Raw genomic sequence first — 15356 nt, 5'->3', positions numbered from 1 at the left:
TTGTTTTCACGATCTGACTGCCCAATCCACTAAAAAAATGAACAATTTTCAACCTCTTTCAACCTTCAACCCCTTTAATAGTAAATTCAAAGCTTTGCCACAATCCAGACTTTAAATATAATTGTACATTTTTAATATATATATAGTTTTGCTTCTCCTGTTGACCTGCTGAATAAAAGCATTCAAGCCATTCTATTTTCTATGTGCGGCTTCTTGTTATATCATGAATTACTGAGGCACAGAAGAACAAAGAGCCTCTACCCTCTCCATGTAGACTGAAAGCTACAGATAAACTCAGCATGGCTATCAAGATGTAAATACCTGAGCAAAAGCTTCTTGCATTCGAAAAGCCTTGTGTCAAGAATGAGAAAGGCCAAGACTTTTAACTTCAGGATTTATTTCCTCTACAAAGGATAGGCACTTTTTCAGCCTTGAGTACATTTGGAAAGATCCAGTCTTTTCCCTCCTGCTCCAACTCTCTTGGCTCAGCTATGTGAAACAGATGGCCACTGGAACTGTCACAGAAGCAGCTACCCTGGCAATCCTAACCTGAAAGGGACCTCGTGACTTACCTGCACTGGAGTTAGAAGGCAGCAGCTGGAGTGCCAGAATTCCCTGCCGAATCATGCTAACCAGCCCAACATCAGCAGTGACCATAGAGACACCCAGCTTCCTCCCTGAGGATTCCTGGGTATCACAAAGATGCTCTTGGTTAAGAGATGGCAAGTCCACCTGCAGTAAGAAATAAAGCTTCCATGAGCAAAACACAGACCTTTTGAAAACATGCAGGGGTAGCTGTGTTGGCCATTTAGTAAATTCAAACAAAAATTCACCAAACAGTGATACCTTTATTGGCCAACCAAAATGCACAATATACTTGTTGCAAGCTTTTGAAGCTCCACTGGCTTCTTCATCAGGCAAGACGTTACATACCAAACAGGAGAAAAATTAAAGATGTTAGTAAGATGCCTGCATTTTATTGTTTCTGTCCTTAGTTAAAATTGTATGTGGAGGATATCTTTAGCAGGCTGGCCCCTCCTCCTCTGGCCATGGGGCAATTGGGCAAACACAGAACTTTGTTTGCAAATCTTCACTCAAGTCTACATTCCTTTATCCCCCTTCTGTTCCTAAACACACATGAACTCAATTGATTGGTTCCTCTTTCACGTGTAAAACACACCCAGCTACAGTCATCCGGGCTTCTAAAATGAATACAGGAGCAAGCACATTTGGTTAGCAGCATAGAAAATTGAGGCCCCCCTCCATGATGTTCTAATCTACTGCTTCCCCCCAAAATAAAAGTTTATTTTTATCCATTAAAGCCAACAAGCAAATCTCATAGCCTGTTTATTTGGAAAACCCTAAAGTCAGCAGCTTTTGCTAGTTGCCAGTAAGCATGTGCTCAGAGAGCTTTAGGCACAGCCCTGAGCAAGGATCCACCTCTCCAACTACTCTACCAGCTGTGGCACAAATGACCCTTTGCTTAAGGAGAATAAGCGTTATTTATAAGCAAACCAACATGGGGAAAGCCAAGAAACCACAGGGGAAAACCACTCAAAACAGAGGAGATGGAAAGCGAATATATCAGAAAATATGCCATGCAGATCAGCTCTAAATATTCTCTCATCCAGATTTCCCCTATTCACTCCCATTTTTGGAGCTATAGAATATGACATTTATCCTCACTGGCACAAGAGAACAGAAGAGCATTTATGCTATGGGGTGCTAGAAAGAATTCAAGGTAGCTTTTACTTATTTATTTAATTTACTGTTATATACCGCATTTCTCCCATATGGGACATAAAGGGCCTAAGCTATACAGTAACATAAAATAGCTAAAAATGTTAACATTCCACCAGAACAAAAGACAAGATTTTTTCCTAATATTAGGAAAATATTATTGGAAACATTAAGATTTCTTGCTTTTTTCCATCCTGTACAGTACATTTCTATAAATACATGTTAACTCACTCAAGTGTGATTGGTTTCACCAGCCAAGCACTTGCCAGACACAAGACTTCTCAACACAGTCTGGAATTGCACTGATCTTCAACAGGAGCTTAAAGAAGCTTCATACTCTCCAGAGTGATTCAGTCAGCACATCCATTGTGTCCCCTCTGATAAGCACAAATGCCTTGCTCCTTACAGCAAGTGACTTTGCTATATTGCTATTCAAATTTCAAATATAATTGCTCAGCTCCAAACTGGAAGGGACGACAGCATCAACACTTGCCCAGCTACCTCCAAGCTTTGAATTTAACATTGAAGTGACCAGATTATGAAGATTTAAGAATTGCCTCCAACTGACCAAATCAAACAAGATTATTGTTATAAAGTGGAAGACTGCAATAAATAATGCTCACATAATGTTCAGAGCATTGTCTCAATGTTACCTCAGTATGCTTTAACATCAACAATTAAGGAAGGAGACTATTACTACTATCATACCACAGACTAAGAGACATTTATTATATAAAATGAATCTAGTTAGTTTATAGTAAAAGCGAGACTAGAATCAAATGTGTCTTGATCCCAGGAGTCACTATGCTACAGTAGCTGCAACACGGTCTCATTCTTTCATTTAGACAGATCTTTGTCATAATAAATATGTGCATGTGGACATAACAGGCTAATGAAACTCTTAGTTTACTATTACAGTATACACAAGTATACAAAAAAGATATTACCCAAAGACCATCTTCTTCAGAAGGCCCCCTCTGCATGAGAGTAACTGAAGTCTTGCTCTTCCATCATCCATGCGGTTTTTTGAGCTACAGGTTCCTGACATGTACTTATGGACAGTGGGAGTTTGAAAATAGGCCCAAGACAGGCTGACCAATGAGTATGAGAACTTTTACTACCCATTCAAACAGCAAGAAGCCATAGTGGTTTTCTCACCTGAGTTTTGGGCTCATACTGCTGTTGGAGCATCTCAGCCACTTTGTTTTCAAATGTGCATAACTGTGTATAAACTTGCTGCAGGAAGGTCTCTGTATTGGTCTCATCCAGCAGACAACCCTGGAACAGCACCTGAGCCAAAGACAGGGGGAAACTTTTCCTCATTCCCATTATTGTGTTTTGTCATAAAACAGAGTAAGTGCTCCACAAGCCTCACATTATCTACACTGTGAGCTGTACCAATTCATTAGCAGGAAAAAATAAATAAAATTCTTAAACTTTAGCACATGATGTTTTAATCCAAAATGCTATTTAAAAGGGAATATATTTTAGTATCCTCTCTTAGCACAATCTCTTTGACAATTACTCTTATGAAGTGAGCCATATCAAGAGAAGTCACTGAAAAAGGGTTGGGAATTGGATTGCCCTTCCGATGTTGTTGAATTGCGCCTCACAGAATTACAGAGTAGGAACAGATCTCAAGGGCCATCAAGTCCAAACCTCTGCCATACAGGAATACATAATCAAAGCACCCCCAACAGATGGGCATCTAGTCTGTTTAAAAACCTCCAAAGGAGGAGACTCCAGTATACTCTGAGAGAGTGTGTTCCACTGTCAAATAGCTCTTTCACCCAGCAGACCTAGGTAGCATAGCCAATGTTGAGGAATGCAGCCCAACAAAATAAGGAAAGCTGTATGATTCCCACTTCTACATGAAAATATATCCCTCGGGGAAGAACCTTTTCAGCCGAAATCCACCCCCACCATATGACACATTATGCCAATAAATTACAACTTTTCAGTTCTTCCTTCCAACATTACATTATAACAAGGTCTACAACAGAATGTTACAGTTGGTATTGCTACTGATCTACTCTAGATTGGCACTCTTGTGGAAAAGGAACTAGGCTGGGATAAAACTATGAAAAGCAGTGGAAAGGAGCAAGAAAAATATGGAGGAAGATTCCTTCCTCTACTCAATTATGTTCTTCTTTTAACTGAAAGAAATAGTCACCCTCCTACATTTCACAGGTAAATAGGTTGTTGACTTGTCTAGAAGTCATTGACTTGTCATGACTAGTCTAAAACTTGTGGCATAGGAGGAAAAAAGAATATTGACCTATGGCAGCTTTGGTGACATCGTATTTTTCTGTGGCTATTGAAACCTTACTGGTGCACTGAGGTTGTGTGAACTTTGTTGTTGTTAGCTGCCGTCAAGTCAACTTCAACTTATGGACCCTATAAATGAGAGATCTCCACGTCACCCTCTCATCAAAAGTCTTGCTCAGGTCTTGCAGACTCAGCTCTGTGGCTTTCTTGATTGAGTCCATCCATCTGTAATGCAGTTTCCCTCTTCTCCTACTGCCATCTATCCTTCAAAGAATTATTGCCTTTTCTAGTTAGTCATGCCTTCTCATGACATGTCCAGAATACAACAGTCTCACTTTAATCATCTGGCTTCTCAGGAGAGTTCAGGCTTTATTTTCTTTGTTCTTGCTGTAATGTGCCTTCAAGTCATTTCCAATTTATGGTGACCTAAGGTTTGGGGTTTTCTTGGCAAGATTTGTTCAGAGGAGGTTTGTCATTGCCTTCCCCTGAGGCTGAGACTGTGCCTATCTCAGGTTCACCTAGTAGGTTTCATGGCAAAACTGAGATTTGAACCCTGGTCTCCAGATTTGCAGTCCAACCACTATGCTACACTGGCTCTAGGACCCATATATTTGTCTTTTTAGCAGTCCATGGTATCCACAAAACTCTTTTCCAGCACCACATTTCAAATAAATTGATTTTCTTCCTAACAGCTTTCTTTGCTGTCCAGCTTTCACAATCAAACACAGAAATTGGAAATACAATGGCATGGACAATCCTAACTTTAATATTTAGTGATATATCTTCACACTTCAGGATCTTGTCTACCATATATACACGTGTACAAGTTGATCTCATGTATAAGTCAAGGGAAGGCTTCAGGGTCAAAATCCTGAATTCTTATATGACCTATGGATAAATCAAGGATAAAACTTAGGGGCTATAAGGAAGGATGGAAAGGGGGAAATACCACTTCCGTCCCTCCTTCTCCTCTGGACCTGTCCCAACTGATTCCCAGGTGCTGGAGGAGAGGTTTTAACATCTGATTGAGAAAGGAAGCTAGTGGATTTAAATGGGGGGGTTCTCCGATAGGAAGCAAAGGCTTGCAAAACGGACTGAAGGGGGAAAGAATTGGTGTTCAATTGAGATTGGGGCATCAGGCTTGCTTACTTTAGGATCTTTCTAAGCACTACTGATGTACTGACCCTTATATAAGTCTGCCCAAAATTTTAGGGGCAATTTTGGGGCACAAATTTGACTTATAGTCGAGTATATACGGTAGCTCCTTCATAACTGCTCTTCCAAGTTCTAGTCGTCTTCTGATTTCTTGTCTATAGTCTTCATTCTGATTAATGACTGAGCCAAGGTTTAGAAAATCTTTTAATTATTTCAATGTCTTCACTGGCTACTTTAAAGTTATGTAAATCATCTGTGGTCATTATTTTTATTTTCTTAAAGTTCAACTGTAAACCTGACTTTACACTTTCTTCAGTAATTATTCCAAATCTTTGCTATTTTCTACTAGTAGTATGATGTTCCCTCCTTTTCATAATATAGGTTATACATAAGGACAATTAAACATTGTAGCATACCAATTTTTTAAAGAAATCAATAGTTTTTCACCATCTAAACAAATAAAGTTTTGCAATAATCAATGCAGACTGATTTTCTTCTGTAATATTTTTGTGAGCTCCATTGTCCAATATATGTTAGCAATATGATTCCAAGTGCTACTTCCTATCCTGAAACCAGCTTGGAGATCTGGCATTTCATATATGGAAAAAGTCTTTGTTGTAGATTTTTGAGCATGATGTTTGCTTGCACATGAGATTAATGCAATGGCCCTGTGGTTACTGCAATCTCGTGTCTCCTTTTTTCTGGGACTGAAATGAATATTGAGGTATTCCACTCTGTGGGCCACTTTTCCATATTTGCTGACAGATTTCAGTTGGAACTAAAGTAGATTCTGTCTCTGTATTCTGAAGCAGCTCTGCTGGCATGCCATCTGTTCCTAGTGATTTATTTCTGCTCTGAGTGCAGCTTCCACTGTACCTTCTAAAATTGAAGGCTCTTCTTTATATGGTTCTTCCTAATTTTTCTGCCACCGTCTTTACATGGTGAAAAGCCAAGTCATAATGGCAGGTAGGAAGAAAAGGAAGGTCAGCTTGCAACTTTCTATTTGCTTCGATAAAATAAAGTAAGACAATCATAGAATCATAGAGTTGGAAGAGACTGCAAAGGCCATCCAGTTCAACCCCCTGCCATGCAGGAAATCTCAATCAAAGCATCCCCGACAAATGGCCATCCAGCCTCTGTTTAAAGACCTCTAAGGAAGGAGACTCCACTACACTCCAACGGAGTGTATTCCACTGTCAAACAGCCCTTACTGTCAGGAAGTTCCTCCTAATGTTGAGGTGGAATCTCTTTTCCTGGAGCTTGCATCCATTGCTCCATTTGAGGTTGAACCATTTGAGGTTGAAGGAGATTTTTCATTTTATATAACATGATTTTGACACTGGAGATGTAACTAGAGACAGAACTGGCACAGCTGGAGATGTAGTTTATGACAGCATATCCTCCTTCACTTGCATTAACGTGGCATATTAATTTGTGTCACATGTGAGCATCAATCTAAGCATCAATTTCTGTACACATATTATTAGAACCATCTACAATTATAAGGTCAGCTTCATTTGCCAATTTTTCCTTTGCCACAGGAACCAAAAAATTCCCTGACACCAAACATGAAGAGACTTCCAGGAGAAGAAACCAAAATGTATAACAGGACTGGAAAAGTGGGCAGTTCTGGCTAACTGCATTGATGTCAGAAAGTACAATTTGGCAGAATCAAGAGATTTCAAATAAATATCTCTAACCATATCAGCAATACATCATTAATCTGGCTTCAGAAAGAGAAAAATTAACCAGGAGATTTCAATATATGGCTTGTTCTAGCAAGCAAATTCTCTTTGGGGTGTTTGTGTTTCTGCCCTGTCCCCAATTTGGGGGCAATAAACAGAACTGCATCTTCACATGCCTTCATAGTGCACAATTCTCCATTAAATTGTATTTCACCTCTCCTTCCTTACATACACACAGTAAAAAAGGAGGGAGAAAAAAAAACAGTGACTAGAACTTCCCCGGTTTTGGGAAAATAACACAGGGAGGCAAGGAGCTATAAAATGGAGTAAGCTGGTCATTGGGCCCCTCAAATGTTACTCATCCCTGCTCTACAGTGTGGAAGACTTCAACCCACAGACCCATACTGTGCTGCATTCTCTAGTAATAGGAAACTGAATTTTATGGGAAATTATAGGTTTATACTACAGTTCTTTCCACACTATCTACATGAGGCTTTTGTTATCAAATAGAATAACATCCTTTCAAATGAAAAGGCCGGACAAAAAGAAGGTATAAGTACTACCTGGTGTGTCTGTAACCCAATGATTGAAGAATATGCTTGAATAGTGATGAAGATCTCAGGTTGGTAGATGATGCCTGAACCTGGGATTCGAAAAGGTTTTAACAACCCCACTAAACACCGGGAGAGGGCATAGAACACTTCATCAAAAATTATTTCCCCCGTAGAGTCATCCTGAAAAAGATAAAATTAAGAGGCTATTAAACTTCTACTGAAGTTCTCCTAGAGAAAGGAGTCACCATCTCCCTAGAAGCATGCCCTAACTTACATTTTGGAGACACTACAAGAACATGTACAGTAATCTCACTTTTGGAAAGTAAATCTAGATAGTCAACAGTCAAGTCAACTACATGAACACCATCCAAAGAAGAAATATACCACAGTATCCTCTTCTCCAAGAAAAGGATATACTCTTTGACAGATTTTGAAAAGGGGTACATACAGGCAAAGAAGATGTGCAAAGAAGACAGAGATGGCAAACACTGTGGTTAGCATGGGCCACTGGGACTAATACACTTACTACAATCCCTGTAGAAGGGCTCAGATCCAGTTCAATCACAAAACGGTATTGACGTGCAAGGAAAGTGACTTGCGTGGAAGGCACAAGGAGATATGGCCTGGGCTGTACACGCTCATCAGGTTGCCAGCTAATTGGCAGTATGCTGAGAACATCCAGCTCATCATCTGATTTCACCTTCAAAAAGAAGAACATGTAAACAGGAAGAAAACATATCAAAGTGGAAGAAAATCAATCTAAAATGCAAGAAAATCAATCTAAATGATGAAGCATTTCATCTGAAAGGCTGTTTAGCTGTCTTGAGCACTTTTTTGTAGAACGATGGAAATTTTTTTTTTTTAAAAAAAGCCCTGCTTCTGAATGATGAAGTGCTGTAGTAAGAGAAGCATGAAAAGTTTGGGGTTGATGGGAGTTGCTTGAATCCTGTGTATTGGTTTTATGGATTGTAATGTATTTTATTGATATTCTGTATGCCGCTTTGATCACATTGGAAAAGCGGGGTTAAAATTAACTTTTATTATTATTATTATATTCAAGCAATATTCAAGCAACTGCATCAACCACCAACTTTTCATATTTCTCTCAGTACAGCACTTCATCATTCAGAAGCAGGGCTTTCATTTTTAATTTTGCTCCATTGTTCTACAAAAAAGTGCTCAAGGCAGCCAAACAAATCTCACTAAAACAAATTAAACCATATAATTAAAATAACAATATAATTAAAGTAACTAAAATAACTACTGTATATACTCGTGTACAAGTCGACTTCATGTATAAGTCAAGGTCAACTTTTGGGGCCAAAAATGTGGATTTTTATATGACCCGTAGATACATCAATGATCAGACTTGAGGGGCAGCCCAGCTAGGGAGAGGCTGCTGGCAACTGTGCACCCTCCTCAGCGTCTCCCTCACTGGGCTTTTCCCCACGGAAGAAGCCCAGCCAGGGAGAGGCTGCAGGGTAATCGTGCAGCCTCCTCAGCCAGGCTCCTTATATGGGGAAAGAGCCCTGCCGAGGAAAGCTTTGGGTTTATAATCATCTCCCTGGCTGGGCTTTTCCCTTTAGAGGAAGCACAGCCAAGGACAGGCTGCAGGGCGATCTGTCACCCTTCCCAGCGTCTTCCCAGCTGGACTATCCCTTGCAGAGGCAGCCCAGCTGGGGAGAGGCTTGGTTGAAGGACCTATTGCCCCGTAGATAAGTATACCCAGGATTTTGGATGCCATTTTGGGGCAAAAATTTCTAGACTTATAGTAGAGTATATATGGTAAAGAACCAAGTTCAAAGGATCAGATGGAAAACATGTATCTTCACAACCTTTTTGTAAGCAGTGAGAGTGGAAACTGATTCCAACTGTGAGGGGCATCCAAGAATGACAGAAGAAAAAGCCTTTTCCCATGTGCTAGTCAAGCAGATCTTTTCAGGTGACAGTATGCTTACACAGCTTTGCTTGCTCACCAATTCTGATTCAGGGACTGCACAGACAACCTGATGTAAACGGTTGAGAAACCAGGCAAGACGCACATTGCGTGATATACGATAATCTTTTTTCATCAAGAGGTAGATTTGGCCGGCCTCTTCCACCTGAAAGTAATAGAGAAAGAGAATGGGCATCTTGCAAAACTAGCAAAACAAACAAACAAATGAACAAAAACAAAGAGAACTGCACATCTCCCAAACCTGTTGTAAACAACTGAGTTAAAAGTATGTAGCACCACTGAAATTATTGCAAAGAAGTGCTTGATGTTTAATTAAATAAGTATTTAATAAATAATTTAAATAATGCGTTAAATTATGTAATATCATACATTATAATCTAAGCTGTTCTTAAATGAACTATTTTTAATAAGAAAATTCCTAATGGGCTCCAATAGATTTATTCCTAGATCAGCAATAGCCTGAGAGTTTTCTAAATATGACAAGTTTGCATATTCTTATGAACAAGTCAAGATAAAACAATGCCCATTTATATTTCCTATATTGTAACCAGCTTTCCTCTCTGTAATACTTGTTCAGCTCTATATATAGGGAATTGGCCTTGACAAATAGTTATTCATTTTCAGTAAGGCTATTATAGTACTTCTTTTCATGGCAAATTAAGGTAGCCATCCATTCACCTGGCTGCAGTGTAATGGTCTGAGTGTTGGACTACAGATCTGGAGACCAGAGATTAATTCCCTGCTTGGCCATGAACACCCGCTGGGTGACCTGAGGTGAGTCACACACTCTGAGCTCCAGAAAACCCCATGACACCTTCGCCTTAGGTTAGAAGCTATCTGAAGGCATAAGACAATCATCATTTAACTTTGTGGAAAATAAGATGACAGGACACATTAGAAAAGACAATGATGCTTGGTAAAGTGGGAAGCAGTAGGAAAAGAGGAAAACAGAACTACAGGTGGATGACCTCAGTCTAGGAAGCCATAGCTGTGGGTTTGCAGGACCTGAGCAGGGCTATTGTTGAAAGGGTGTTTCTCCTTCGTAGGGTCTTCCATAAGTGGAAGTCAACTTGATGGAAATTAACAACATGAATTATTTAACTTGGGGAACCTTAATTCTGAACAAAAAGGCATAAAATTGTTGTAAATGAGATATGAAGCATGCTAATTTGAACTAAGCAGGCTGCCGCATGTAAAAAGGATAAGCACCATGCACAATTATCAGTAACAAAAACACTGATTATCTATAAATTCTATATAGACAGCTCACCTTCACTTGAAGATCTAAAACTTATAGCAGGGGTGGGTAAAGTGCAGCCTGGAGGTTGAATGTGGCCCCCAGGGAGATTAAAAAAATTGTAATTTAAAATATATTTTTTTCTTTCATATGCCCCCAAATGTCCTCTAGAGGCCCAAGAAGCCCACCAAACATGGCGAGAATGCCCCTGTGTCCCTTAAAAGGCTATTTGGGAGCAAACAACTGATATTATTTATTTATTTATTTATTTAGCTAGCAGGAGCAGGAATGGTGTTTGTGAGGTGACCCTTCAAGGCCCCCTGGGGGCCTAATGTCACCCCTACTTCCCCCCCCCCCCCACAGTTGCCCAATCCTGTTTTACAGGGACAATATCTGTCAAAAGCTGTCCATCACCCAATGCCAAGCACTTCTTAATTAACAAAATAATTTTGTCTAGCTGTTCTGCAGGCACCTGCCTATAGCTGAGATCGTCTCTGCTGGTGACTTCTTGCTGTCTCAAGTGTGCAAAACGGTGGGAAACTTTGGGTGCATCTACATTAGAAATTATGCAATTTCACACCACTTTCACTGCCATGGCTCCAACCTGCAGAATCCTGGTGTTCCCACCCATGATGGTGATGTAATATTCATGTCTGGCATGGGGGGTGTCACACAGGCGGCACCTGCACTACAGAACTAATCCAGTTTGACACCACTTAATTGCCATAGCAATCATTTGTTGTAACACCAGAGCACTCTCACAGAGAAGGCTAAATGTCTCAGAAAATGTCAATTCTTTGAATTCTATAGCATTGAGCCATAGCAGTTAAAGCGGCGTCAGACTATATCAATTCTGCAGTGTGAATGCAGCCCAGGGTGACCAGATGTCCTCCTTTTCCAGGATGTGTCCCACATTTCAATCTTGTCGAGGAAGAATTCCAAAATGTCCTCCGTTCTGAGCATGACTAAGAAGCATGAACTGATATTTATATGAGTGTTTTAAGCTTGGCCTCCTTTGCAGTTATGACATATGGTCAATCTGAAGTGGTGATATGGAATTATTTCTGCAGTGGGGACACAGCCCCAGTGGGGTTATTTTATCTGTCAACAGCCTTGGGCCCCTTTCAGAGAGAAAGGCTGCATATAAATTAAACATACACACACACACACAGCCCTGCCAAGACCTATTTTCCAAAAACTGACTCAATGCATCTCCCCAAAGCGGGTGCCACCTCTTTCAGTACAGAGAAGACTCCCACAGCAGAGAACACTTTCCTCCCAAACCAAACAGGAATTCCCATTCTATGATTCTATATGTGTAGGGTGAACACATAAAGGAAGACAAAGCACAGCAAAATGTAGGACAGTAAAGAAAAATGTAGGGACATGACCAAATAAAAGCTAAAAAAGCAGTCATAGATAGGGTTGCCATATCCCGCTGGGGGGCGAGACTTTCCCGGTTTGGGGCGGGTCCGCACGGTCCCGCCCTGGTTTGGCCCCGCCCCCGGGACCCCCCAGCGACGGACGCCAGGCAGGGACCCTTTTCCGCTGCCTTTCCACCTCCTCCACCGGCCAGGGAGGCGGCCTGGCAGCGGGAAAGAGCCTTTTATCTTCTTTCTCCTCCTCTTCTTCTTCATCTTCCTCCTCCTCCTCCTCCTCTTCTTCTTACTCTCCTCCTCCTCCCCTTCTTCTTCATCTTCTCCCTCCTCCTCTTCTTCTCCACCTCATCCTTCCCCTCTTCCTCCCCTTTTTTCCCTCTCTACTTCCTCTTCTTCCTCCTCCTCCTCCCCGCTTCCTCCTTTTCTTCTTCTCCTCTTCCTTCTCCTCTGCTTCTTCCACTCTTCCTCCTCTTCTGGTTTTTGGCCAGAAAGGGAAGCACATTTCTGCCATCTGTGTAGGAATAATGCCAAATGTCCTCCATTTTGATCATGCCTAAGAAACATGCATTTATATGAATTTTTTTTTAAAAATCATCAAATTTTTGCGTGTCCTCCATTTAATAAAATGTGTCCTACATTTGAAAATTCTGTCCTACATTTGTCCCAGTTTGGAGGTCCTGACTTATGGCAACCCTAGTCATAGAAATATCAGTTCATGCTTCTTAGTCATGCTTAAAATGGAGGACATTTCGGAATTCCTCATAGAAACATAGGACATGTCCTGGAAAAGGAGGACATCTGGGCACCCTGCATGTGTGCCCCCATCACCACCACCCCAACCTGTGTGGTACACTTTATAGATTGAACCAGAGGTCCTCCTCTTCCTACACTTCAACCTTCTGCCCAGGAGGAATTTCAGAAAGGCCTCCATTTTCAGCAGAACTAAGAAGCATGAATTGATTAAGATTGAATTATTTTTTTTAGCTTTTCTTTGGTCATATCCTCCATTTTCTTCAAAGGTCTTTCATTTTGCAGTGCCTTGTCCTCTTTAGCAGTGAGGATATTTGGTCGCCCTTAACAGTGGATTATTTTGTCTGTGAGCTGCCTTGGGTGCCTTTCTGGGAGAAAGGTGACATATAAATTAAATAAGTATACAGTTGGCCCTCCACATTTGCCACTTTGACTTTTGCAGATGTGATTATTTGCAGTTTTGATTAATATGTTCTCTTTAAGAATCACTAGGTCCTCCAGTGTAAAAAGAATAGTGGGGTGGGGTTTTTTTTTGCATTTTCCCACATTCACAGGAGTCCTTCAACCCTCACCCCAGCAAATGTGGAGGTACCACTGTATACAATGAACCATTAGAAAGCAAAGGTGTCACTATCTCAGTCATCAATGTGGACAGTTTTGGATTTTGGAGTATTTCGGATTTCAAAATTCCAGATAAGGGAGGTTCATTTTCAGGAAGTGGAATATGGAGTGGCAACTAATGCGAAGTATTCAAAGATATAGCCATGAGTCTGTAGAATCAGTATGTAGCACCTTTATCATCTGAGGAAGTAAAGTGATGTCTAGGAAAGTTCATGCTGCCAACTTCTTTCTTTCAGTTCACCTCAAAGGTGCTACAAGATCACTCTACAAACTAATGCTTGCATCAAGCAAACAGGCTGTAATACTCCACCTGTGCAATCCCATGTCCTTTTCCACCCTGACAGCTACCATTAAGAAAGGAGGGAGCAATCTATTTCTTGTACAAGAGATCTTGTAGCAGCTTTGAGACTAACCGAAAGAAATTGGCAGCATGCGCTTGAAATGCATCTGAGGAAGTAGACTGAAGTCTATAAAACTCATACTGCCAATTTCTTTCTTCCAGTTAGTCTCAAAGGTGCTACAAGATCTCTCTACATACCTGCAAAAGAACCTTAACACGGCACAAAGGACTTGAGAAGAGTTCTTCACACAGAGGCTGCATGGCCATCTGTCGGGGATGCTTTGATTGGGAGTTCCTGCACGGCAGCAAGAGGGTTGGGCTGGATGGCCCTTGGGGTTTCTTCCAACTCTTGATTCTGACCCCAGTGAACTGTGCCCTTTAAGAGATTTTGGACAATATTCTGGGAGCTGAAGTCCAATATCCTTTGGAGACCACTGGTATATATACACAGCCCAGTTATTACAGATACTTCAGGAAAGACAATCCAGAAGGACCAAAAGTGAATGAAAGTTCAGAAGTTTATTAGCCGGCTAGCTTCAGAGAAGTATTTCCCAGAGGTCTGAACCTCCGAACATAGGTGATATACCTTTTTATAGGAATTCAAACGAAGAACTCGCAAACCACACATTGACTGGACACACATAGGATAAATACATACACCCCTTTTCAATCATTGGATGTGAAATGTATACATTTTCAACCCCCTCTTAAATTCTCTTATCAGGACTGTTTTCCCTCACTGTCCCAGCATGTCATTCCTATTTTGGGTAAATGCAGACATTTTGGCAGCACTTAGGGGCAATAAACAGGCCCCGAATGCCATGAAGAGATCTCTTTGACCTGTTCTGTTATCACCCAAACAGTCCTGTTCCCGAGTTCATCCCTATCTATCCCTTCATGGCTTGGGCCCAGCTTACTTATGGGATCAGCTTTCCCCAAACAATCTGCCCCACACACTGAGGTTCCCTAGTAAAAACTTACCACAGCCAGCAAAAACTAAGCTGGCGGCGGTTAGCCAGAGGACCTTTTCTTCTGCAGCCCCCAAGTTATGGAGGAGCCTGCCGGATGAGATCCGACATACTGTCAGTCTTGACTGCCTTAGAAAGGTGGTCAAGACGTACCTTTTCTGGCAGGCTTTCCCAGACTAGCCTCTCAGCTGCCTCCCATCAGTTGCCCCTGCTTAGTTTATGATTAAAATGTATTTTTATTGTGGATGTTTCTGGGTTGTGATGTATTACTGTTTTTTAATGTTGTATTATTGTTAGCCACTTCGATCAGCTTGGAGAGGTGGGATATAAATAAGTTTTTTTTATTATTATTATTATTATTATTATTATAATTTCTCTACAGCCAGCAAAGACTAGGGTGGCTGCAGTTACCCAGAGGAGTTTTACACCAGGTGCTCCCAAATTATGGAATGGCCCTGTTGCAAGAAATCCGACGTATCACCAACATTGATGGCTTTTAAAAGGCTGTTGAGACGGATCTTTTCTGGCAGGCTTTCCCTGAGTAACTGTCACAGTCGCTCCCACTGATTTGGATTTAAATCGCCTACCAGCCTTGCCAATTTCCAGGGAATTCTCCGGAATCTGGGGAACTTAATTATTTTCTTTCTGGGGATTTTGACTGAATATTCCTGTAAATGTTGGGGAATTCCAGGGATTTTGGGA

General features: G+C 41.0%; 1 protein-coding gene across 6 annotated transcripts in view; it reads right to left on the bottom strand.

Moving 5' to 3' along the window:
• Positions 1-15356, bottom strand: part of SZT2 (SZT2 subunit of KICSTOR complex) — a 106156-nt gene that overhangs the window by 89960 nt on the left and 840 nt on the right. For all 6 annotated transcript variants that reach the window (XR_016280440.1, XM_089514939.1, XM_089514938.1 and 3 more), the window contains exons 2-6: positions 9379-9504; positions 7929-8102; positions 7412-7582; positions 2899-3030; positions 573-732 (exon numbers count right to left, since the gene is read on the bottom strand). Coding sequence is in view for 5 of the 6 variants with exons in the window: in XM_089514939.1 (XP_089371065.1) it covers positions 573-732; positions 2899-3030; positions 7412-7582; positions 7929-8102; positions 9379-9504 (763 nt within the window). In the remaining variant the exon portion in view is untranslated. The remainder of the gene's footprint in view (positions 1-572; positions 733-2898; positions 3031-7411; positions 7583-7928; positions 8103-9378; positions 9505-15356) is intronic.

The sequence above is a fragment of the Sceloporus occidentalis genome, unplaced genomic scaffold (genome assembly GCF_023333645.1).
Source record: "Sceloporus occidentalis isolate IW3139 unplaced genomic scaffold, rSceOcc1.0.p SCAF_3, whole genome shotgun sequence".
NCBI lineage: Eukaryota > Metazoa > Chordata > Lepidosauria > Squamata > Phrynosomatidae > Sceloporus > Sceloporus occidentalis.
Note: the sequence above shows the minus strand (reverse complement) of the source record. Positions and strands in the feature narration are given on the sequence as shown.